This window comes from Embiotoca jacksoni, unplaced genomic scaffold (genome assembly GCF_022577435.1).
Source record: "Embiotoca jacksoni isolate LCO1_2020_lvr unplaced genomic scaffold, fEmbJac1.0.p SCAF_17, whole genome shotgun sequence".
NCBI lineage: Eukaryota > Metazoa > Chordata > Actinopteri > Embiotocidae > Embiotoca > Embiotoca jacksoni.
The window spans coordinates 12,936,933-12,963,445 of NW_027185307.1; the positions used below are offsets into that span (position 1 = coordinate 12,936,933).

Consider the following 26,513-nt stretch of genomic DNA (forward strand, 5'->3'; position numbering starts at 1 on the left):
GATTGTTCCAGCTTCTTGTGTTCAGGACTTCAGCAGATTCAAGACAGAGTACAGATCTTCTTCTGAGGTACAGTGACTCCTTCCTCACTTCTGACATCCTTGTTTGTCATTACCTGCTAAACAGAAGCCAGGCAAATCACCAATGTTATAAAAATCTAACCAGACATTCAAAAATATTTAAGTTAAACAATTTAAATTAGAATATAGAGGTGTTTCACGTGTTCTAATCATAATGGTTATGACTGACATCCTTTTATTCTGAAACTCCTTTAGAAGCATCATACAAAACTTAAATTCAGCTGCAACAATTTATAAGCCAGCATTTTATAAACCACCGCTTAGCTGCACTCATTTTATTTGGACTGTTTTTTTTCATTAACATTTGTGAGTAAAAGACAAATAAGACAGCCATTTTTTTTAAACCATGTTATATGTTACAAAAACAAACTACTCACAGAAAAAACTCAAGTAATGATGTATTAAATTGACATTTATACCACGTTCACATTCTCTGTTACTTAACTACCATACTAAAGGGTGGTCGTAGTTAGGTAATAGTTAAGTAGGCAGCAAAATGGACCAATGCACACGTATGCTCGTTGCAATTATCACTAATTTCTGCAGAACATTACAGCTCCCATCAAACTGGTAGCTTATGCTGTGGTGTTATATGGGTCAAGATTGCGCAACTTTTTTTTTAAAGATAGCACAGCAGTGTAATAAAAACATCAACCCACAATATATCAGAACAGAAATCCTGCCATTTTATAATCCACAGACAATGAAGCTAGACTCAGTGAAACTCTACCACATCGTTTCTGGGATAAGCCAGTCGATGTACAGTAAAGTACAGATGAATGTGCAAGATAAGTAAAAAAAATTAACCGTCACACTTTTGTAGATGGTTTGACATCACTTGACATAAAGTCAGTTGATTATAAAACAAATAAAAAAACAAATAAAAAAAAATGAAATCAAACAGCCAGATTTCTACATGCAGCTTTATGTAACATCTATAACTATACAGTGACGTAAAAGAGACGTCACTCTGCTTCAACAGGCTCCACTGCGGCTCATGGTCATGGGAAACAGAGATATACTCAGCATTCATGTGCTCGTTTCCGCCTGGCTTAAACCTCAAACCCTCTAAACCACGAGAAGAGCAGTTCACTTTCTGGAAGTGAAGGAGGGCGATTTCAACATGCAGCAGCCGGAACTGTCTGCATGAAGCAGGTTAAACTAAAGGGCAGTAAACATGCAGAATCCTGGCATTATTATGAAGCCCCTGACATTCTCCGTACTTTCTTCTATTAGAAGTTATTCTTAATACGTTGTGACACGAGCAGCTGAATCACCAAACAGTAACTTCTGTGCTGAGACTTTAATAAGGGAGGAGAAAGATTTAGAAAGGTGTAAAAGTCATCAGGTTTTCACATTTTCCAACCAACAAAGTTAACTTGCTGATTCTAGTCGAAGATATTCATACAAGCCCTCAGGACATATTTTTCAAGGCAATTTGCTTTTGTTAGATAGCACCAGTAGAGAAATGACAGGGATTTAAAGAAGGGAGAAGGACTTGAACCTGGACGTTGCACTTCATGGTTGACATCTTAACCCTGAGCCAATTTACGAGCTGCAGATTAGATTTTGTTGTTTCATCAGATTTTGGAAATTAAACACCACTCTCAGTAGTTTAGCTGTTTGCAGATTTAAATCATTAACCATCTGGGTCTTCATGCCAATCAAAGAAGTATCACACTGTAGCCTCGACTAAGGAGCTGTAAAGCCGTCTGTCCTTTAACATAGTAAAAGGCTGCTATCTAGTGGTAGAAAGAGGGCAGGTTGTGTCCAGCATTTCTTTTTTTTTCCTTTTTTTTTTTACAGCATATTTACATCACTGGCGTCACTATGAGACAGGTGGTTATGCTGTTGCATTTAGACCTTATGATTTATGGTCCTTTGATTTATTGTACACAATGTGGATGGAAACAAGAGGTAAGACACTTCAGTAATACGCAAATAATAAATAAAGCAGTTACGCATTGGTGATGTGGAGGACTCAAGTCAAGAAATCAAACCCATTTTGATCAATTTGACATTAGCTCAACATACTTTTTCATATTGCACATGCAAGATTTCATCTAACTATAAGTGTTAACTCAAAGAAGATGTGCCAGGTTGTATCCAGCAGGCATTATGTCAAGTGTAGTCGTCAATATATTGGAGAAAATTACCTATTTAAAATCGTAATACCGGCATCGCTGCACAAATAATACCTTTCATTACACACCAAGCTGAAACCCTAGCATCTGAAAGAATGTTTCAGACATGTATTATTATTATTATTATTATTATTATTATTATTATTATTATTATTATTATTATTATTATTATTATTATTATTATTATATATGGTGCATGCAGCCTGTTACAGTTACTCCTGCTCGTCTTCCTCATGTTTTCGGCACACGCCAGTTGGGAGAGCTCTGTTTTTTCCACTGTCCTTGCTTTCATTCAGCAACGCTGCTGTTGCCCACAAACTCCACAGTCACATTGTTTACACCAGGGACCAGCTGATCGTGCTGAAAGCGTCCATCATGGCGGCCAGAACAACGGCAACCGACAAGAGATCAGGAGGATCCACAGAGGAAGGAAGGAGTACTAAAACCTGGGAGTCGGCTAGGACGCCGCAGTAGACTGGAAAATAAATTCTACAGGAAGGCCCAGAGTCTCTCTTTTTTTCCTGCGGAGACTCCAGTCCATTAACGTATGCGGCATCATGCTGCAGATGTCTCATGAGTCTTTAGTGGCCGGTGTCATTTTCTTACGGTGTGGTCTTTGGAGCCAAAGCCTGAGGAGGGACGACACCACACGACTCCACAATCGTATTCAGAAGGCGTGCTCTACCCTGCTCTGTCCTCAGGGCGGAGCTGGACAATCTGCAAGCCGTCTCACCGAGGAGGACGTTGTCTTCTCAGTCATGGACAACATCTCCCAGCCAAATTATTATATTATCCTATTATATGTAAAGCCCCACATCGACGACAGCTAGATCTTCCTCTGCTCCTGGGAAAATCAACTTTCTCACCTCTTTCTGTTACAGTTGCGCAGTGGACGAGTAAGTAAGTAACGTTTAAAGTAAGGTCTCCAGAGGACACTCTAGTTCTTGAGGTCCTGAGCTGCACGACTCACAATGCAGTTATTACGATTACAATGGGCAACTTATCTATCGTTTTGTTATTTTCCATGATGTGTGTGGTCTTCTAATAAAAGCTTATCAGTTCTAGGGGCGGCAGTTAAAGCGCAGCACATGACAAGCTACCATGCTTGTGTGTTTTCAGCTTCACGAATGACTTAACTGCTCCACTGAATGTCCAAGAAGGTCCTTACGTCCTGTGGCCATCTAGTCATTCAATTCCTCCTCTTTTTGCTGAAGCTGTATAATTTTACAGCTTTCACAGTCTTGAGAAACTATTACAAAGCAATTTCCATGCAGAGATAAGAATCGTTTTTTGATTCGCCAAAATGTTTTTTAATGATTCGACTAGCGCTCATTGTCATTGTAAGAGCTCTTTTTCACCACAAGATGTCTCTCCACACACACAGCAATTCATTTTTAAGGTGTTTGTAATGGTATCTTAATACAAAAGTATACTATTTCATTTCTTCAGTTGCAGTCTGATGAAAATAGCGATACAGAGGAGGCGTAGTTACTTTACATTCATTTTTAAAACATAAGGAATCAGGCATATCTGTGTGTGTTAGTGTATGGTGGTGTGTTGGTTTTCAGATGCACATAAAGAATCCGTTTTTTTCTCAGAGAACTATACGTGCGAAAGGCTAATGAAGAAAAAGATAATGACTCCAGTGATGCTCACACTGTCGTCAGAGGATAACATGCAAATCAATTCGGGACACCGTGGGGGTTTGCAATCTGTCTCCTGTGAGTTTGTAGTAGGACTAGAGCCAGTGGGAGTGGAGCATTGGGGGTCTCACAGGCAGATACAGCAACTGTGACCCCAAGGGGAATCAGCAGGTATGCAGCTTACCTATCTCACTAAAGCTCCTGGGGCTGCTGCTCAAGCTGTTAAACACATCTGCTACAAAGGTGTGTGCGTGTGTGGCAAAATGTTTTTTTGTTTTTTGTTTTTTTTTAAATGGCTGTGCAAGAAATTAATTAACGTAAATGCTTCCCAAATGTGTACTTGGAGCAGTGGGTGTTAAATGTGTGCTGTCATGTGCACACACACTTGACTTGTGTCAAATGTCACATCAAGCAGTTTCAGAGTTGTCTGGCAACACTAGGTTTGTAAACTCTAGTATGTGTGGTTGCAGCACACACCTTGCAAAAGCTATATTTGTAATGTTAGTCATTTGTGTCTCACACAACAGGAAAAGTAGCAGATAACATCAAATTAAAAGGTTTTCTATGTTGGCTAAAAGAAGTTCCAACATCCAGGGGTGGAAAGTAATGAAAGTTATTGAGAAACCTTTCTATTTACTTGTATTTCTTTAAGTGCAGTCTAAAACCAGTATACATTAACTCTATTATTATTACTATTATTATTATTATTATTAAGCCTTCTACTCAGGATGGCAAAGGCCATATTTGCTGAGACAGCTACAGTCATGGCTCATTTAGGATGATATTAAATATTAACTTTTACTGATCCTCCTTTCCTTCTTGTGAAGGTGTCTGAATTGGTGAGGGTTTGCAAAGTCAGGCCTGCGTGATGAAATGGCTACCAGTCTGAATACCTTGTTTGCCTTTTAGGTGACCAAACTGTATGTAACCAAGCAACTGTTGTTATTGATTGTTAGTTAAAATAGCTATCAAGTTTTCTTGTAGTACTTTTAGGCACACACTCCTTTAAATAGAACTTTAAAAAAGAAAAAAAAAAATCAAATAATATTATACCTGTACTTGATTTGACACTTCTGGCAGTCTTTCTGCCCCTGTCTCTGTGTAGTCACGGTTCTTGTTGTGGTTTGCAGTGTTGCCTGGAAAAGATGCAGGACTTCTTTGTGGGGGGTTATGATCGTAACCCATGGAAATGGGGAGGGTGGGCATTTTGCCTGCATTTGCACTGGGCCTGACTGTTGCCATGGCACATCCATTGTCTACCAGCATATGGGAATGGCAGAGAAACCTCCAGTGAAAATGTTAATGTTCTGGACAGTTGTTGTAGGTTTCACTTGGAATTATAGGAGGCACTTGGCCATAGCAGAAATTTAACAACACCATATCATGGATATAAAATTCAGTTGTTCAGTATCTAAGAGAGAAATAGTGCAGACAGACATAATCCAAACGGTGTGTGGAGACAATAAAACTAGTAACTCAGAGTCAACTTTAAAGTGGACAGTCTTGAGTCACCACATGCAGTCATATGGAACAAATTACCACTGTCAAACAGCGATGCAACATTTTGCTGTATAACTGGTAAGTCTAGGCTCCCAAATAGGATGACTCATGAGAGTAAGGTAATCACTGGCAATGATGTGGACCGCTGCAGGGCAAGCCCCGTCGTGGAGGAATACCCTTGAGAAAGTCCACGCCGTCTGCAAACGACTGCTCATATAGGTCTTGGGATCGCCCTGGCCCCGCAGCGAGTCCTGAAGGTCGTTTTAAACAAGCTAAACGGCTTCGTCCAATCGGCCCTCAGGTTACAACAGCTGCCTTCACGCCATTGGTCGGATTTGGACAAGGGCGTCTTTTACTCGCTCCGACAGCACCATCTCTGGCAGGTGGTGTGCGCTTTAAAAGCACACAGTAGGCTAATGTTTAGGACGGTAGGTAGGTAGTTGTTAGGGAATTAAACACACTTTAGGTTATTAATTTGTCGTTTTTTTTGGTTGATAGTCTGGTGTTTCGTGCCATTACGTTTCCTTGAAACCCGCCGGGATCGCAGTGAATGAGATGAACGTCGGGGTTCCCCTCTCTGAGCCAGACACTTTGTGCTTTACGGTCAGCGGTGAATTAGACAACTGCTCCTTCATCGTGCAGCTTCAGAAAAAAGACGGAAAAGCCCTACATGTTGATTATATTTCGCCACCGGTTTAGGGCTGAATGAGCGAAAACCTCCCGGCCACGGTCTCCCATCCTGGAGCTTCCTCACTTCATCCGCCGGCTGTTGCATTGAAAATGATATGTTGATGACATTTTTTGGAAGTGGTCGTGCCTTTTGTTTTCACATCGGGATATGTGATATGCGGATCTGTAAACGCCACTAAACCCAAATGAGCGGACGTTTTTTTCTGCTTTGAAAATGAGGAAGCGATTTCATAAAGACCCAGAAAATGGCAAGAAGGTCTCGTCGTCCGTGGGCCCGGATTTGAGTAAAATGAGAAGGAAAGGGGCAAATGCAACAGCAGCATGATTTCTTTTTTTTTTCTTACAGAATGACATCAAAGGAGGTAAAACGGTGGAGGTAGATGAGACGCAGCATCAATGAAGGCGATCTGGACAAGTTTTGAGTCGCTCATAATGAACAGAAATACTTTGCAGCTCGATATCGGATCATTTCTACAATATTGAAAGATTTTTTTTTTTCGGCTGTGGGAGATTGTCTAATTCAACAGTCATCTATTTTTGCATCGCATTTGTTACCTTTTTCCATTATATATTTGATTTTTGTTTTTATATTTTTGATCCGGAACCAGCCCTGACTATTCAATGGAAGTATGTTATCAGCTGCCGGTTTTGCCTCTAGACAGGCCGGTTCCCAAGCATGTCCTCAGCCGGAGGGGAGCCATTAGTTTCAGCTCCAGCTCGTCTCTCTTCGGGGCTCCTGATCCAAGACAGCTGTCACAGGTAATGAAATGAAAATGTACCACTCTTATCTGCATTTCTCTATCATTTAGTCACAGTGGGGTTGCCTCTGGGGACAACATTGGCCATAAAACCAGCTACTTTTCTACTAATACACGAATAATCCACAGGAATCTTGCAGGTGGTTGCTGGATATACAGGCCCCAACACACAGTGGACACTCACTTGCTCAGACCCATGCAACATATTCTTATCTCTTAGACCTTTAACACACACAACAAGCTATCTCCCCAAACCCAACTTTACATTTGTGTATGTTGTCCACAGATAAAATCTTCTTTGCTTGCACTTTAGCCAGCACTGACAACCTGATGCTGAGGTGTACCAGTTTACTCCGGGGATTTGGCGGAAGGAATGTGCCACACTGTTATTTATGTTAACATCCCTTGACATATTGACAGAAGAAACATACATCATTGACTCATTCTTGAACTTCCTGCTTTTTTCAAAGTCTTGAACTGTTGAAAATGGGCCTTTGGTGGACCTGCCTCCTATTTCTTTTTACCTGCTCTGTGGTGAAGGAAAAGAAAAGGTGGGCTGCAACAACAGTCTTCACGTTGTAAGGTCATGTTCTGCTTGACTCCTATGCACACAGAAAATGTGCCAATGCAGTACAGTTCATCTCCAATGCATTAGCCAGTCACTGAGTTGTTTTTTTGAGCATGTGTTTTAAGTTGATAAGTGTCTATTAGCCTATTAGCCCTTTGTCCACTACACTTAACTGTAACTCATGAGCACCTTCAGCTCAGAGAAAAGTTGCTTATCAAATCATCCATTAATGAAATCCTTCCCCACACTTTTTAAAATGGAAAAAAAACAAACATTAACACAATTGCTTTGGCATATTTGGGCCATAGCAGCAGTATGTTCTTGTCTTTGGGTCACATCCCGCTAGTTACTCATGAACAGAAACTCTCGCAGTGTTGCATAGCATCTGCCAATCCATTATCTAAGCATAAAGTCACTTCCTTTGACTGTGTGAGCGTCCTCTTCAATGGGCTGTCCATTAGTGCTTTATGCAGGACCCTGCTCCACATAACCACCCATGTGTGTCTGCTTTGAACCTACCACCCATCCTCACAGAATAGTATACTGTTGGCTATCAAAAACCCTTAATGTTACTGCTCATCAGTGCTCTTTTTTTGCTGGGTTATCAGTGTTATTTGTCCAGCTGATGTCATTAAATGTCGGATTAGGTGGCTGGACACGACTTTTCAGACCATCCAGTCATTCTGCTGCCACTCAATCATCACACTCAGTCTCCGTTAGGAAAAAACGAATCTAAAGGCCCGAACCTGTCCCTGTACCTTGGTGGTTCTTGGACCTTGAATCCTAGACCGCAGCCAATGGGAAGGTTCCCTTGAGAGGTCCCGAAAACCTCAGGAGAAAATCGATCTCAGTGTGATGTTTGATTGCTCATGTGTAAAGCTGTTGTGTCTCGTGCTCTGGTTTCCTAGCTGCCTTTTCAGATTTCCTCTTCAATCGGCCAGTATGAGGTACGCGCTTACTGTGCTCGTTTGTTGAGGGGAAAAAAAGGGTTTATTTGCAATTAGCAGTGCACATTGTAGTGCTAAACAAATTTCCAGTAAAACAATTAGGATCTGCATGACATTTTAGTGAAAAATTCTGTTAAATTGCACAAGGTTTACAAACACTTTATACATAGTGCGAAAATGATACGGCAACAGACGTGGATTCGGTAATTCATCATAAAGACCTGCTGACATAGTCATTTGTCTTGTTTTCCCTTCCAAAACTTGGCAGAATTGGGTGGACATGCATGCACGCTTGCAGCAGTGTCACTCAGCCTTTGTCACAGAGCAATTACACTTCTACAAATATTGTGCTTCAGGCCCTATTTATGCCCATAAGGGTGCATTTGTCCTTGGTGGCTGCTGTGTTTTTGTGTGTGGTTCCACAGGCCTGTTGTTTGTGGAAGCAGGGCTGGACTACCATCGCAGAGAGAGGCAGTTAGGCATGTGCCTGGGCTCTGTGGGCAGTGGTTTGGCCCGCTGCCAGACTCACAGATGGCCGGAGTCTCAATCTCTTTTCTTTCACTGGCTATCTTGTTCCGCTCACTCACAAGCCTCCCTCTCTTTCTTTCTCTTTCTCCTCTGCACACCCACCCTCCCCCTCCCTCTTCCCCTCCCCCCCCCGCCCCTCCCCCTCCCCTTCCCTCGCCAATGAAGACATTTCCTCTTGTAAACAGAGGACGAAAGAGTAGGGTTGAAGTAACTGAGTCTCAGAAGAATATGTCACTCTGTGGTTGTGGAATGCCTGTGATTGGGTGTAAATATGCTGTTGAAGAGGCGTTGAAAACAGCCAAGACATTAAATAAATGGGCTCATTTATCCATTACAATACCTCCATTGTGTTTAGCACAATGAATGTTGCCTGTTTGGTTAATTTCCAAAAGTGAGGTGGATGTTGAGTTTGAATATAGTGTTCCCCTCTGACGTGTCTCTTGAAAATAAGGGTAAATGCAGGACTGAGACGGATTACATTGGTGCAGGAGTTCCAGACAAAGAGTTGGACAAAGAGTCATGTGGTTCTCATCTAAACTACAAAACACACATGCATTTGCACATAAAGACAGCTTGGTGTGACTGCACACAATTTAGGGATGATGTTACTGACTGGACTGAAGGGTCGACTATCATTATTTGGTGCCAATCAAACACACTCACACACAGCTACATGGTTGTGATGAGGCAATGTGTAATTTACAACTTTCCAAATAAGGGGGAAAAAACATCTTGGCGCAATACAAGAATGAATAAATGGTGGCACACTATTGAGGAGACCTGTCACATGGCTTTTGGTGATAATGAGAGGAAAGCGACTTAGATTAAAAACAGTGATCTGCCATCCGGCTCAGTCCGTCATATCACAGCCAAAGATATCAACAAGAGTGTGATGGTCACTGACCCCAGATCGCCTCCTTCTCATTTGAGATGTTTAGGCCGAGGAGATGATGATGAGCCGATCCATAAGGGCGGGAGATAGCGCTGATTGTTTCATCCACACTATGGATGTTTCTGTGAGGAGATTGATAAGCGAACCAGTGCTTCTTTCTGGGGCAGCTACTTTGTTGATTTTAACTGAAGCGATACGCTGTTGTTGTTTTTTTCTGTGCAGTGCCATCAGATTAACGTCGTTTCAGGATGTGGTAAGAATGCTGAAGGAGCCGTTCAGACTCTGAGCCTGGTGTTTCACAACCTTTCACAAAAACTTTAACCCCTGTGCTGCCAAAACTTAGCCTTTCTGCTGAATGAGCTGGAATGCGTGGTTGTGTTTGTTAGTAAGGGGGTTGTGTATTATTTAGTAAATAAACAGGAGCCAACCCTTACATCCTGTCTTCATTCAAACATATTGACCCACACCATCCCATTTCTCTTGTCTGTCTCTCTCTGTAAAGGGCCCCTCTTATCACATGACCTTTCTGTTTTTGTGCTGCGGTGTCGAGTACAATCGGCCATGAGAATGTGGTTCCACACATCAACACACTAACAGACATGATGTCAACTGCTCTGACTGACAATTAGTCATGTTTAATGTAGGGCTATACACCCATGACCCTATACAGTGTTGCTAGTTTTAAACCCCAGCTAGATCACACTGGTTGGTGACCTGGGTTTTGTTTGCCCTCCTTAAAAGGTTTCAAGGAGTGGGGGGGGCATTAAGCTGGCGCCGAAAAGCAATTAGAGCCTGGGGATGATATTTGAAATGAATGAAATTCCTGCGCAGGGTAGACAGCCTGTGAGAATATGAACCAAAACTCCTCTTTCCCCCACCCCTTAACTCTGCTTATTTCATAGAGCACTGTGAAAAGCACATGTATACAAGGCCCCTTAAAGCACTCGCAATAAAAAAAAGACTTAAATCATTTTATGGCACTTTACCCGCCAGTAAAAAAAAGATGAAAAAAAAACCACTCGTTGCAGATATATTACTGCTTGACAAGCATGCTGCTTTGTTCAGCGCCGACGCTCCTCGTCATTTGCAGGCTAAGGCATCGGGCCAATTCACCCCAAGCCTCTCCTCTAACCAGCAGCCCTCTCTCAAAAACTCTGCAGCTGGAGTGTGTCACAGTGGACAGTGTACTCATAAAACACTCTTCCAACAGGTATACTCTATCTGGGGCTTTTGTGTATGCAGTGACTGGTGCACACACACACACACACACACACACTCCAAACCTGCCGTGTTCATGGTCTAGCACTCTGTTACTGGAATGTGCCGTCCCACACAGAATAGCGCTGCAAGAGGTCATAACTCAGAAGGAAGCTTTTAGTTTGTGAAACTGCATAAAGTCCAGCTGCTTTTATCTCAGGAATTTACATGTGTCCGTGTGTGCACTGCTTTGTTTCTGATATGTCAGTTTATAGGAATACGGCTGGCTTCCTCATTTGCTTGTCCCCGGCTGACTTACTGACTCCAACAGGCCTGTCCCCAGATAAAACCCAGTTTTAAAACTTAATAAGATAATATAGGCAGGTTATACGCCCGTGTTTGAAACAATATAGTGTGAGAATGGTGGCACTGTATTCTGGACCATTAAATACCATTCAAAGGGAACACGGTATCTGCTCAATCGCAATGCTAAGATGACAAGAGAGCATGTTTAAAAAAAAAAAAAAAAAAGCCACTCAACTGTTTTGAATCTTAAATTTTTGCTGCTCGGCTGGAGTTTCATGACGTAAACATGCAAACATTAGTGGGTTTTGCTTGAGTAAACATAACCACAAATTAAGGGAGCTGTTAGAGGGAATAAAAATCAGGTATTCAACAGAATTTCACCAGATTCCAGTAAGGTCACTCGAGTCCACATTTGTGCTCCTTTTTGTGATATTGATAGCATCTATTTAACTCTAGGAAAATGGCCAACATTGAAGCCCTGGGGTTACTTGCCCAGTGAGGAGTTTTGACATCAGGTCCTGACCCCAGAAACCTGAGTGTTATGACCCCAGGCAGCGAGACTAAGATAAAAAACAGAGCCGTATGTAAACGAGCTTAGGTAGAACTGCAGAGAGCACAATGAGCAGACTGTTATGTCACGGTAAACTCCAAACAACACTGAATTTAGCTTGTTCTCTAACTGCTGGAAGGTGTCTGAGAACAAGCAATCCAATTGTATTTGTAATTCCAACATTTTATTTCTGTAAAGGATTCTACGGGTAATTTTATTTGAAGTATATTGATGTCCTCAGTTCACAGTGTTTACTCATTACACTGTTTGTGTTTACCCATTGCAAATACTGCTCACCGCCAAAATGTAGGTGGGAAGATAAGGTAGAGTTTGTACGAGTTAGCGAGACATGCATAGTTTCATATTAACCCGATTGCTTTTGGTGATCAGGAGAGGTTTTTACAAAAGACTTGCTATATTTCTGGATGTCATAAAAGTTATCACTATCCGGATTACGTCAGAGTAATGGATGATGGCCCAGTGAGTCAAATTTCTTCACGCCCCCGTTTGCAGGAGCCAAGTGGAAATCCACCCGTCGGTTTGTGAACTGCCATTTTGAAGCCTCCACTATGGTTTTTCGGCCGTCACTAGCTCGGTTTTTGGAGCCAGAAGTGACCACATTTGGTCGAGCTGGGGAAGAGTGAAGGGAGGATTTGAGTAGCTGAGGGCATTATGCCCTGCCCCACCTTTTAGAGGAAACCTGACTTCACCCCAGGCATGTCAATCAAACCAAGCACGCCCCCAAAAATCACTCTCTTTGAAGTCTAATATCTGATTAATTATGGAATTATTTTCAATTTGACCACCAAAACTAACGCTGTTGAGAAGGAGTGAATTTAGCAAAGGGCACCATGATGATTTGTGGGGAAAAAAGTTATTGACTATGACAATGATTTGTATTTTATGAGAGATGTTGACACCTTTTGAATGGGAGTCTAATGGAGCCAGAGGTTTTTGGAGCCAGCCCCTAGTGGCCCTCGGTGGTATTAAACTTAAAGGCATTTTTACATTGGCTATACTTTTCAAATCTGGAGACTATATCCATTTTTATAAACAGTTTGTGGCATAAGCCAAAGTAAAAAAAAAACTCCAAAAAAACCGCCAGTGAAAGAGGGATCGGAAGAAATGTTATTCCCGACACTTGTTTGATGCCGGAGGCTGTGGGTCAAATGCAAATGGCCAACCAGCACAGCTAAGCACTGAAGCCAAAGCATGTGTATTAAAGTCGATGGGAAAATCTAACACGTTCTATTGTGAAATAAAAAGACACAAACCTTTCTGTTGCTAAGCAAAGTTAAGACATTGTAGTTTGTGCTGACAAAGATAATGATTAGGAATAGATTTTCAAATAAAAAGACTCAAATATCCCCTTAGAAAAGCACTGAGATGTTTTATCTGTGTTACTTGTCATTCAGTCTGTGACCTGCTGGCAGTTTTCCATTAAGCTTGAAACGTATGCTGTGACACACTTGTGAGCTTCAATGATCAGAAGCTCTGATACGGGCACTGTACCAACAATTTACAGATTTCACAGAATTAGCCAACTTGGGAAAAAAAATACCCAGATGTACCATGAATGCCTAGTTTTATCAAAGGAGTTAGCTTTAGTAAGTGAGCTTTAAGCTTTCTTGAGTTTCTTGCATTAAACATGAGCTAATTGGTTTGCTGTAATCTCAGTTTCTAAAAAAAAAAAAAAAAACTAAAGAGGAGAGTTACTTTCAGATTAAAACAACATTTTTCCTGCCAAGTTCAGATGCTACGAAATGCTCGCATGTAAAATACAGCGTGGAAAAACTTTATAATCATAATCAGACGGCTCACATGAACAGGCATTTCAGAAAGATAATTAACCATTGCTGGTCTGCATGTCTCATTTTTGACCGGTGCATACAGCAAATCAAATTCATCAGAATCTTTAGGTCACGTTTAATATTTGAATTGCGCATCTGTGACATTGAGTTCAAGTCCTGCTTTTGACATCCTGCATATCTCTTCCTGATTTGTCATCACCCTCAGCTGTGACACATAAATACCAGAAACACAAAGCCTACAAAGTGGTTCGAGTTCTCGCCGGACCATGACAGCACTACGGGTGTGCGGTTTTGTGTGTGTTGGCGCTGCAAGGCGCGACGGGCGCGTGACATCAGCTGGTCATTTCAAGGGTAAAACGTGACTTTCCCCTTTTACGGTGGAAATGTGACATTGACAAAGTGCCTCACAAGCTCATGAGGGCGTACGTGCCGGTTAGTGCCAACTGGTGGCCGGCTCTGTGTGTGTTTCCAACAAGCTCTGGCCAAAAGGTTTGTTTGGCCAAGTTTTGGAAGTTCCTTCCCAAAACCTACAGCCTCCTTTATACAATTCCCACGCATATTATAGCCGATACCAACCCCCTTATATACATATATATATATACACACACACACGCACACGCGCACACACACACAGAGAGCCAGTGCATACATACACACAATCCATAATGCTCACATTAAACACCAGTGCCGTGTGTAAACACAGAGTCCTGTTGACACTAAAATACAGCTTTGCACATTACCCACCCTAAGTCAAGCTGTTTGCTAGCCGGTAAAATATTAGCTTTGGATTGGCGGCTGTCGTGAGTTTAGAGGACAGACATTGTCAGGTGTGTACGTGTGTTTGTTGAAGAATATTCACAGTAATCCTAAGCATATTAGGTAATGAGTGTACAAGCAAGTTCATTTGTGTTTGTGGTGCGATCAGACGATTGTCATTAAATGGTCCTAGAATATAGGCCGATTTATCGAGCCTATCGCTGTACTCATAATATAACTTCTAGTAGATTGGTTTGGTCAATTTCTTTCCAACTTTGGTTTATTTTGACACGACGAAAATTGCTCCTAGTATTTTCAATCTTTTGTTTTCAATGGAGGAGGGAAGTTAGAGCAGCCTTTCAGGCTGAGTGAAGGGTGTGCAGTGTTAACAAGGAGTTAACTATCTTGTCAGCCCCTTTTTTTTTTTTTTTATTTCGTCAACCAGACAGTTTGTTCATTCCCCCTTTTTTTTTTTTTTTTTTTTTTTTTTTATTAAATCAGTCTGTCCTACTAAACAACCATCTGTCTGGCAGGGAGTCAGTCAGTGAGCCAACCGGACAGTTATGCAGGCTCCCTGTGGAATGGGTAACCCTAGACAAGGGTAGCCCCTGAAGGGAGAGTGGAGAGTTGGCCTGGAGGGGGGCCAGGATGTGTGGAGTGCACAGAGAGGTGAGCCAACACCTCAGTGTAGCCCTGAGCAGCTCTGTCGACAGAGCAAACATGCAGCTACCACAGTCATACCTGCCACACTACTACTGCTGCTGCAGCTACCTCCTGTTCAGGGATCGTACTTGTACTGTTGCGGCAGAAGTATTTTGCTGGAATCTTCTTCCATATTTTGGCTTCGCGATCCTTTTCTGGGGTCGGTAAGATCACTCTTGAAGTCATGAAGACTGGACATCCTCACCATTCTGTGACTGAGCTTCCTTTATCAGCTACAGCTATGCTATAACTTGCTCCCGCTGCGTTCGAACGGAGCAGAGGGAAGCCAGGAGCTTTGTTAGTGAGCCTACCACGTTAGGTTGCTTGAAAAATCGTCAGCAATTGAGTTACACGCGTTTCTGTGACCATAGGTGTGCACGATTTAATAAAGCGCATAGCTTCCCCCGCTCCGTTCAGAGACACGAGCTGTCTCTGAACTATTTAATTGCGCCTTGTATGAGGGGAAAAAAGGTTTAGTGATAACGTGGCATAACCCTGGTATAAACACTGGGGGGATCCAAATGACTAAAATATTCTAAGTCAAAGTTAAGTTGTATTGTCTTGATTTGTCTCACCTTGTGATCATGCATCATTATTTTACCAGAGGTGCACTGACTGACCTTGATAATCATTTATTTAATATATATTGAAAATTCTGCTCGTGTTAGATTGTTTGTTGACTGCAACATATTTTTTCAGACAGCAACAGATACCCGAGTAGGTATAGCTTAGTAGATGAGGCAATAGAAAGCCTTTCAACTTTTTTACTACTTTACACGGTCCTTTATAACGCTTTATAACGAACAGCCCGTCAAAAGTAGGTCCACTAAAAGGGCATTTTTATTTTACTGACAGGCTGAGATTTTTATTCTAAGTGACTGACAACATTATGGAGAGAATCCCTACAGATCTACTTTTTGTCGTTCAAGTTTTCTTCAAATTTTGGTTTGGTCAAAGATCATATAATATCAGAAACAGTCGTAATATCTCTGTTCAAAGCCACCAGACTAAAACGAAACTACCGTGCTCTGCAGGTAAAATTTGTGTTTTTATGAATGGAGTCTGGTGGCTTTGATCACAGCAATAATATGTCTGTTTCTGATAAATAAAAAGGTCTATCACTGGAGCTATTATTATGGTTGCTTGTTACACGTATTACTTGTTACTGGTTGGTCGGTTCTGGTTGAAGTAACACCAAAGTAAATTTTAACACAAAATTTAAATTCATTCAAATTGCATTCACCTACTGACGTCAGAATAGGGAAGTATTTTTTATTATATACTTTTCAATCTTTCTGCATTTCCAAATCTCCCCACAGGCCGACCTTTTACACAGAAGTGAAAATATCACAAAAAACTTCTTGGGTCGGGGCAGATCTATTTGGATGGGGCTGGCAATAATTGATCTTTATGGGAAACGTACGCGTGTCTCTTTGTGTCTGTGTGTGTGTGTGTGTGTGTCTGTCTGTCTCTCTGTGTCTGTGTGTGTGTGTGTGTGTCCACCTATTGCGTGTTTCTCACATGACTGATAGCGGTCGATGATATGGAGCCTGGACATGATTATCAGTATAACAGCAGTGAACACAAACACTGACACTCGCACTGCAGATTAGAACATTAGCAGCGCTACACCACCCTCCACTTCTCAATTTCTGCACATACTGTGTGAAATGTAAAGAAAATGCCTGTATTTATGTTTTGTTTTTGTTTTTTTTAAAACATGTGTTTGGGAGAGATGGAATTGTTGTACCACACATAAATGTTGTGCTTCGCAAGCAGTGGCAGGACCTTGTTATGTTGCTGTACTAAAATGATTGCAACATCATATCGGTATTAACCTTGTTGATGATTTCTCTTTTTGTTCAGAGACGAGGGGCCATCTCGTACGACAGCTCCGACCAGACTGCGCTGTACATTCGTATGCTAGGTAAGTGTTTCCCCACTATCATTGCATACACGCGTGCATTTTCATTAGACACGCACGCACGCACACACACTTCCCAGACATCAGTAGGTTTATCTCCTCCATGATCATGTCCATTTCTCAATATGCAAGGGCTTAAAAAAGCAGTGAGATGGGAAATGCATGGGACAGAAATTGAGTGCGGGATGTAGAGATTATAAAGAGATGAGGGGAGCACTAAAGTGCACGTCCAGAATCCACTCAATCCCTGGCCTTTTTCTAATCTCTCAATCACAATAGATTGGGATTGAGTGTATCTCTAGTGTTGAGTGTCTTTGAAGTTTGATCAGATTTGTTACGAGGACTGGATTTCATTTGAACCTTAAACAGACTAAAGGTTCTTTGGCGGCGGGTGTTTACATAGTGTGTGTGTGCGTGTGTGTGTGTGCATTTGCCCTCAGCGACCGTAAACACGATAAACAGTTTAGAAAATGGATGTGAGGATGGAGGACTCGTAGCTCTGCCAGGCAGATGGAATCAAATGCATCGAGGAAGCAGCCAGATCGGCTTCGTCTTCCTAATCAATACGGTTATTGTGGATAATGGTGCGATTGGAGCCTGGTTATAACCCTGAAGTCTGCCCACTCAAACATGGATGTGCCCTCACGTGATACTTTGGCCACTTTGTGGTTTTCACCAAGAGGTAACGCCTTGAAAAAAAAAAAAAAGACAGAAGAGTTGCTCCTAATGTAATCCCGTCAGTTTCACTCTTGAAATGATTAGGGAGGGATTATTATTGTTAATTTTAGCTCTCACATAGTATTGCTATACTTTCTCTTTCCAGCTTGATCACAGGTCGCCTGCTGCCACGTGTGTCTAGTTACAGTAACACCAGTTTTATTGAGCTGACTGAAGGAGCTTTAGCTAAGTATCATGGCAGTACCGTACGTCGCCGGCATAAAGCATCTGTCTCTTTAGATTTTATATTAAATTGAGTGTGAGGAGAGGGACGCAAACCGGTGTTTGCCCGGGCCAGGGTTCAGTCTGCCAAGTTAATGCTGATGTGCTTTCAAATAGCAGGACTCAGAGCTTTCGCCACATCATTTATAATGACATGACCTACATCCACCCCAGAGCGCCAGCGCTAGGGCACCGTAGGGGGAAACATGGACCCTGTAACACACACAAAAAAAAAACAACCGCACGAATCACACAAGCACACACGCACACACATGTGCTGAGCCTCGGCATCTGCAGATGTGACACATTTATATACATGTGGGCCCACAGTCACTGCCCAGGAGTGCATGAAATGGAGTGTTTTTATTGGTCGTATATTTCACGTGTTTTGCACATGAAATGCCGCCGACACGGTTTCACTCTTCACGACGGTGTCGAAAACAGCTTTTCAAAATTGTGTTTCAAATCATTACGCCTTTGAATAGTAATGCTTAGTTTTTGGTATTTTGACAGGAGCTTGTGTAATTTTCAAACAGCTGTCTGCAAGTAAGTAACACGCTGGTTGTGGGGACACTCCTGTGTGACTGCTTTTTAATCCTGAAGTGCCGTGCTGGACACGTACTATTGCACTGATTAGCACCTTTGATCAGCACACTGACACATAGAGTCTTGCCGTATACAGAGTGTTGCCGACACAACTAGCATTTTACTGCATCAAGTGTCACGGCACCATCCTGTCACCTCCCTGCTCCTGACTGCAGTCTACATGCAGGCCGGCCGGGGGATGGGGTGGGGGTTGGGTCTGAGTCCGGAGTCCGGAGCCCGTCGTCCCTGTTCCTCCGCCTGACTACTAAAACAAGTCATAGATTGACTGCAGATCACTCTCAGAGGCTCTAAGTACTAATAGTAGAGCAGACTGTCCTGACATGGCATCGCATGCTCAGCTGTTTGATTGACTTGTCTGTCTGTTGAATTTCCTCTTCTGGGACTTGGGAGTGTGTGTTTGTGTGTGACTGTGCCCGCACAGGGAGAGAACACACACCGGGCGAGGGGCAAATAGTATTTTCCAAATCACATCTTTTGCTTATTTGAGTTTGGAGTATAAAATGATGGGTTTTACCGCTGCAGAGTGTTAATGTCCCGCCTCACTTTCAATCTTTAGTATTAGATGGATTATTTTCTAATTTTAACGAAAAGCTGAGACGTAATGGAGAGATTTTCTGTCTGGCTACAGTTAATGTGTATCGGCTACAATATTGATCAAAGGAAAAAAAAAAAAAAGAGCAATCATTTTAACAACAGCTGCCACAAGGCATCAACAACAATTTTCTTTCTCACTCAAAAGATTTATTGCTATTAAATTCTAACTACATAAAAATAATCCCGTTTTGTCTTAACATTTTGAAATTGCTCCGAAAGCTGCACAACTATAAGTAAGTTCTTATTTGTGCAGTACTTTTAAAAACATAAGCTATAAAGTATTTGACGTTTAAAAGCCTTAATCAGCATGGGCTGGAAAGTGTAGTAGTTGTAAATTCTCACATCTTTGGATGTTGCAAAAAAAAAAAACCAGAATCATTTTCAGCTTTTTCAAAGGAGAAATGAAAAATGTTCTGTGCTCTTAAAAAAAAAAAAAGAGGCTTACTTAAAAAGGTTGGGTTTCAGCTGGGTTGGTGATTTGAGATTCATTTGCATTTGCCTTATTCAAGTGCTCTGTTCTTTGTCATGTGGTAAAGCCCCTCCTCACAGCACTTCAGCAAAATAAATTCCAACATATGATCAAAACTGTTTGTAAATACTACTCGGCTGAACACATTCAGACACCTCTCTTCTCACACAGTATGAAATCTTGAGGAAATAAGTGCTGATTTCTTCTAGGAGATGTGAGAGTGAGAAGTCAGGTTGGATTTGAACCGGAACGAAGAAGCTCCCACCCCTACCTGTTTATCGACTTCCGAACCCTTCACAGTGAGTATGAATCACAGGCTCAACTCTTTGACAACATGAGGCATTATTAAACTGGAGCTCCACACAGATTGCATTTCACATGACAATAAGGACCGAGGTGTGTTTTAGTTGGACTCTATTGTGAGTAGGTGTGTGGTGAAATAACCACTTTCAGACACAATGAAAGCTCTTTAGAAAACATCAAACATGTACAAAGACGTTGTGCGAGTGCATGCTGACATTTTGACCTAAAAGTAATCCTACCACATGCTGACGTGTTTCCGGATAGCAGCCACCGTTTATTCAGACACAGTGCCTTTGTTGAGTGTGTGTGTGCGCGAGAGAGACCACTGACAAAGCATGTCTGCCGTGTGATCCCAGACGAAAGGCTTACGAGTGGGCGGCTGTGTCAGCAGCGACTGTTTGTATATCGCTGTGTTGGTGTCAGAACCCCACCGAGCTTGTCCGAGCCAAATCATCCTCCAAGCCTAATGAGCTTTGTGAAATAAATGTGCCCTGATATTTGCCGTCTATTTCGCGTGTTGCCATCTTTTGTAAAAATCTTGATGCGTCGTTGTCTGTGTGTGCAGCGCGGCTGGGCTGTGGGTCGGCGTCGGCCAGCGCCGGTCCTGAAAGGAGGGTCCACAGACTGCTCAGCTTCCAGAGATACCTGCACTCGTCCCGCCTGCTCCGGGGAGTCCCCCAGCAGATCCCCCTCCACATCCTGGATGAAGCCTACACTGGACAAGCCAGAGTATGAAAACACACCTTTTATAAAGTGATGACAGAATAAGACTTGTTGGGTTTTTTTCCCCACACAGACTGAACATCTCTAACTCTGTGCTTCTCTTTTCCCTCTCTTGTAGTGCATGCTGGAAAAAGTCGGGAACTGGAATTTTGACATTTTCCTCTTCGATAAGTTGACAAATGGTGAGTAAAATATGATCTGAAACACTGTTAGGAAGTTATTTTAAACATCATGTTACCAGAAGTTATGCGCTGACTGGGGACTCCAGCATCAGCTCTGCTTTTGATCCAAAGTGTTCCCACTGGTGCCATCTACTGGACGGCCGACGCAGTATGAAGTATAACTGAATCACTATACCTCGTGTTGAAAAGGACGTCATTATCGCATGTAGTTTGACTTCAGAGCAAACGATTCCACCGAAACACCCGTCTTATTCCTCATATAGCAATCAAATTCCGGCCTGGTAAAGGAATAATAGGTTTTGTAACTCTATGCCACTTTAAATAGAATTTTTCAGACCACCGCTGTATAGGTCCAACTGTTATTGAATAGCGAATAATGATGTAATGATATTCCGCACCAGTGTCACAGGATAGGATTGCAAATGGAGGCACACGACGCTGGTGTATCAAGAGTTAGGAGCCGGCAAGCTAACGGCTATGAAAAGCTCACACAGTGGCGCCATTACTCCCGTTTTAGACTGAACACGAGCCAGGCAAAAGGTCCGTTCTTTCCCAAAGCCAATGCACAACGCCCGAATATTCACATTCCCATGAAGGGTGAAGAGATGACTGTAGCAACTGAACTTGCATATCTGGTGTATTTAATATTTTAGAACATTTAAAGATTTGAGAGAAATGACGAACTGCCTCTCTGTGGACGGAGCCAGGATGGGATCATGGTACCGTTGTTTACTTTTGATCAGAGGACCCCATATTGCATACTTTTTTTTTTTTATTAGATATGTGCTGTTATTTTTCATGGTGCTACATTGTGGGCAGCCTGTCTCTGTGAAAGCCACAATACCAGAACAATAAAAAGACTCGAAGTTCTTGCAGTAGTTTAAAGCCAGATTGCTGCAGTAAACGAGTAGTAAACAAAAAGATTTGGTGACGGATCACAAAGAAAAAGTAACCGCTTTCTTCCACATGTTCTTCATTTTGACCCACCAATCAGCAGTCATATAGAGAGCACGTTAAAAGTAATATATTGTGCGTATTAGTTGAACATTTCTCCAAATGTGTTCCAGGCGCAAGATATGTTGTCGCCATGTTCCTTACTTGAACCCTAAAAGCAAGAGTTAAGGATCGCAGGGCTTCAGGAGGCTAAACGATCAAAAATCACAAATCATTCGAATGAAGCAGATGAGGAGGCAGGTGAGAAGTTGACGCCCCAATAAAATAAATCAAGACTGAAAAAAAAAAAAGAAGAACCTCCTGGAAAGCATCGAGCGCAGCAGAAGAGGGGTATTTTTGAGCGTAATGATGTCTACTTGTGCCGTTTTCCTACATGTGATACGAGTGAAAAACCATCGTCCGGAAGCTCATTCTGATATGTTGTCCTGCTCAGGAAACAGTCTGATCACCCTGACCTTCCACCTGCTGAACCAGTATGGCCTGGTGGAGCTCTTCCAGCTGGACATGGTCAAACTTTGGAGGTTTTTGGTCATGGTTCAGGAGGACTACCACAGCGACAACCCGTACCACAACGCTGTCCACGCTGCAGATGTCACCCAGGCCATGTACTGCTACCTGCAGGAGCCCATGGTGAGATATGGAGACGAGACATTTGCTTCTCAGCTGCGAGAAGGGCTGCTTGAATGTCCCGAATTCAGAGGGATGTTCTTTTATTTCTTTTCTTTTTTTTCTGTCAGTTTTGTTGCTCCAACAAAAGACAACTCGCAGTGCGGGCTGTACCGATGAATTTATTTTCATCTACCGAATGAATGATGACATTAAGATGTGGGTTTGATGATGATATATAAATCCATTTATATTGTGTTTTCACAAAGATTGCTTTTCATATGAATATCTACAAGTATGTAATACAATGCATTTGAGGTCTTTTTTTTTTTTTTTTTTTTTTTTTCCCCTCTTTGTGATTTTGTCTCGTTATGAGTGCAGCTTGCAAAGTCTCTGACCTCCTATGACATCCTCCTGGGACTCCTCGCAGCTGCCACACATGACCTGGGCCATCCTGGGGTCAACCAGCCTTTCCTCATCAAGACTGGCCACTATCTCGCCACACTCTATAGAGTAAGACAGCACAACGGTCGCTCTTCTGTTTGACTTACTTACCGTATGAATGGACTGCAGAGGAAGAGATTTTATGATGTATTAAAGTCATGTTTCCCCATTTTCAACACAGAATACCTCAGTTCTGGAAAACCACCACTGGAAGTCGGCAGTGGGTCTGCTCAGAGAGACTGGGCTCTTCTCCCATTTGCCTGCTGAAGACAGGTCAGTCTGACAATGAAATGTTGTTTAGAGAACTCAAACTGCGCCACGGACCGTGCCGGACAGCACGCGTGTTGTAGGTTGTCGAGTTATTTCTAAGGAGTTCTCTGACTTGATGCCCCGCAGCCTTGGATCATTTTTGTTTAATGAATGTAATTTCTGACCCGTCAGCCTGAACTTGGAGAGGGAATTGGGCTCCTTAATCCTGGCTACAGACATCAGCAGACAGAATGGGTACCTGTCCAGGTTTCGTATTCACCTGGACCAGGAGAACCTGTTCTTGAGCAACGCCAGTCACCGTCACTTCATCCTGCAGGTCGGTTAACTGCTGCACCGTAAAAAACAAAACAAAAGCACAACTCCAGCATCTCAACAAAACGGTTGGTTCTCATTTTGTTTTTATTCCCACCCCCGTACAGATGGCTCTGAAGTGTGCAGACATTTGTAACCCCTGCAGACCGTGGGAGCTGAGCAAGCAGTGGAGCGAGAGAGTGACAGAGGAGTTTTTCCAACAAGGTTATTACCCTGTCTGTTTGCTGCCCGCTCTGATGTTGTTGGTTATTGGTTTGGCTTGTTTCTGTGATTAATTCAATAGAAGTACAACATGTAATATAACTGGTGATCCAAAAAAAAAATTCAGAGAGTGTTCCTGCTCATGGCTGCCTTGCCATAGATTTTTGTAAACATTTCACGGGATCTTAATTGGCAATTTCTGAGATTGACACCTAAATTGATGCGCACGCTCTCGGCTCCTTGGTGAAATCACAAATGCACAAATGTACCAGCGGTCACAAAAATGCATGTAACTCGAGTGCTGATGTTGATTAAGCCACAAAACTTAAAAGTACTTACTCATGAACGTTACTGCGTCCTCCTCCTCCTCCTCCTCCTCCTCGCACGTTACAATGTTACGCTTTGTTGGCACGCAACAGGAGCAGCCTCTGAACTTTTTGATTCACCCTTGTCATACCATGAATCACTTCATATATATATATATATATATATATATAAATAAATTCTGTATTTTATTTTGTCAACATTATTGTAGGAGACATTGAGAAGAAGCACAAACTTGAAGTCAGCCCATTTTGCGACAGACAGAAGAACACAGTTGGCAACATTCAAATAGGCAAGTAGTATGATATATTTTGTTATACTCACCAATTATTCACAGTTTATATCTAATACCGAGTCTGATCTGCCCCCCTCCCCCTCGCCCTCCCCGTCGTCTCTCCTCCTTCAGGCTTCATGACGTATGTGGCCGAGCCGCTGTTTGCAGAGTGGGCCCGTTTCTCCGACACACGTCTGTCCCAGACCATGCTGGGCCACATGGGGCTGAACAAGGCCAGCTGGGGCGGCCTGCAGCAGGAACCAACCCCCGTGTCCGAGGAGAGGGAGCCCAGCAGAGCCGGGACAGACACCGAAGACGCCGCCGCGCGAAGAAACGGCAACACCGCTACAGCCGCAGGAGGACCCAGCTCCAAAGAAATACCTCAGGGAAGCAGAGAATCCTGACACTCCTTCTGTGCCCTTTCACCTCAACCTCCTGACCCTTGACCCCTGACTCCGGCCTCAGGGCCTCACCACACACTGAGGGCCGGGTGGGGCATCCGACGGTCCGCAGCCCTGCCGCTGCCCCACCCGATCCTACCACCTTGTTTATGTTTTGTTGCTTTGGCCTCCCATCTTGATATAAACCACTGATTTTATTTAATTTATTTAATTTTTAATTCCTCTTCTTTTTTTTTTTGGCATAGAGCAATACATAGATACCTCATTTGGCTACTGCTGTATTTTCTTTTATTTGCTTTGTTTTATTTATTTGTCCACTGTAGTTTTGGCATTGCTGACTGAACACACCACTTGGTTTTGGGTTTTTTTGTTGGTTTTTTTGGTGAACCTTAAGGGGAAAACAGTATAAAAACTGAAGAGGCCACTTTTCTGGTATTGTTGAAGTGCCATTTGAAAACAAAAGATTTGAAGAATGAGCTGACCTGAATCGACTGAGACAACTGGAGTATTCAGACACGAGACCCTCCTGAGACTTTCGAGTAACACCGTGTTGCATTTGTATTGAAGATTCTTCCTCCATAAAAAAAAAAGAAAAAGAAAAAAAAATGTGACAAGCCCAGTCCTTTTGCTGCCTCTATACGAAGACTGTTTACGCATTCTCCTCGTTTCTTGTACCTTTCCCTCGAACTGAAGTGAATCATGTCGGCTCTACGGTTTGCCTTCGAAGCACAGATGTGAAGAACCACTCGATTTGAACTGTCATCCCACTGTTGAAGCCATGAGCAGAACCTTATTCAGACACACCAGATGCCATAAACGACTCTCTACCTGGGCTACCATGTGTTGTTGCACTCCCAAATAAGGATGGTGTTGCATGTGCAGCTCCTTCGTCTCTGCGACCTCTCCAAGACATCCTGTGAAGGTATTATGAAAACAATGTTTCCGCCTCATCCGGTCCTGGTTGGGAGGGGGGGGGGGGGGGGAGGAGGGGCGCGGCGCTCCCCCTGCCAGAACTGGAAACTGGTCAGCCACTGCACATGCGTCTCACCCTGGAACTCCACTCCACGCAACTCTACTCGCTCAGGGTTTTGCCAGTCTCTTTTTAGAGGGAGAGAGGGAGGAGGTGCCTGCAGACGATGCTTTTGTTGTTGTTGTATTTGTTGTTGTTGTTTGTTGTTGTTGTTGGCAAGGATCGACTGAAGGAGACTCCCTCTCCGCAGAATGTCTCTCACAGCCGCAGGAAACCTAAAGGACTGCTCGACTGATGCCTTATAACTATGCACAAACTATGCTAAGTGACCAAACCAACTCCTGTTCCCATCAAGTGCATGGTATGCTCGTCTTTGAATGCACTGTCCAATCCTTTTGCCTTTTTTTGTTGTGATGAACAACTCCAGCTGTCCTTTTAACTTTTTTTTTTTTTTTTTTTTTTTGTACGGAAACAAAACGATCGAGTGAATTTGAACATTCCATTTCTTTTGTGTTTGGTTCGTCTACTTTTGATTCTGTGTAGTGGCACAAATTGTCTTTGTGTTGAGACATTTTGAACGATAACAGGTGCTTTTCTTACTTTAGCTGATTTGTATTTTGCTGTAAGTGCTGTAAGACTGTTGATACAACTGTTTACAATTTCGTCGCGACAGCCATTTTTTGGGCAGACTTCAGTGTCGAGCCGGATTTTGTAAAGGCTTTGCTGTATTGACCTTTTTGATACATGCCTGTTGCAGTTACAATTTGAATAATAAAACCTGTTGTTGACAAATGGTTGACTTTCACGCGGGTCCAAGTTTGCAGCCAAACGTTTGAGCCAACATTGGCAGAAGTGACGGGAACCATAGATCGGCGTTTACGTCACATCTTTAATTCTCACAGCTTGTTAAAATAAACTTGAATCATCGATTAGGCCGCTTTTCCTTC

At 42.7% G+C, this 26,513-nt stretch overlaps 1 protein-coding gene across 6 annotated transcripts; it reads left to right on the forward strand.

Annotated features, from left to right (window-relative positions):
- pde7a (phosphodiesterase 7A) lies at window positions 1-26,498 on the forward strand. Of its 6 annotated transcripts, none has more exons than XM_069151688.1 (14): window positions 1-67; window positions 6,402-6,814; window positions 16,937-16,997; window positions 18,447-18,479; window positions 19,812-19,901; window positions 20,471-20,634; window positions 20,747-20,810; window positions 22,198-22,394; window positions 22,752-22,883; window positions 22,996-23,087; window positions 23,256-23,400; window positions 23,504-23,600; window positions 24,133-24,213; window positions 24,328-26,498. In XM_069151688.1, exons 2-14 carry the CDS (start codon window positions 6,677-6,679, stop codon window positions 24,597-24,599), a joined length of 1,566 nt encoding a protein of 521 aa, XP_069007789.1. In that variant the 5' UTR covers window positions 1-67; window positions 6,402-6,676; the 3' UTR covers window positions 24,600-26,498. The 6 variants fall into 6 exon arrangements, with proteins under 6 accessions (XP_069007789.1, XP_069007788.1, XP_069007793.1 ...); XM_069151687.1 differs by lacking the exon at window positions 1-67 and adding an exon at window positions 2,486-3,122; XM_069151692.1 differs by lacking the exons at window positions 1-67; window positions 18,447-18,479 and having other exon boundaries at window positions 5,785-6,814; window positions 19,812-19,928; window positions 20,510-20,634.
- The last annotated feature ends 15 nt before the right edge of the window (window positions 26,499-26,513 follow it).

Excerpts from the sequence above, each read along its gene's own strand:
- pde7a (XM_069151688.1), top strand. The coding sequence starts at position 6,677 with ATGGAAGTATGTTATCAGCTGCCGGTTTTGCCTCTAGACAGGCCGGTT. Across the intron at positions 6,815-16,936 it reads ATCCAAGACAGCTGTCACAG|AGACGAGGGGCCATCTCGTA; the intron begins GTAATGAAATGA and ends CTTTTTGTTCAG. Across the intron at positions 22,395-22,751 it reads GCTACCTGCAGGAGCCCATG|CTTGCAAAGTCTCTGACCTC; the intron begins GTGAGATATGGA and ends TTATGAGTGCAG.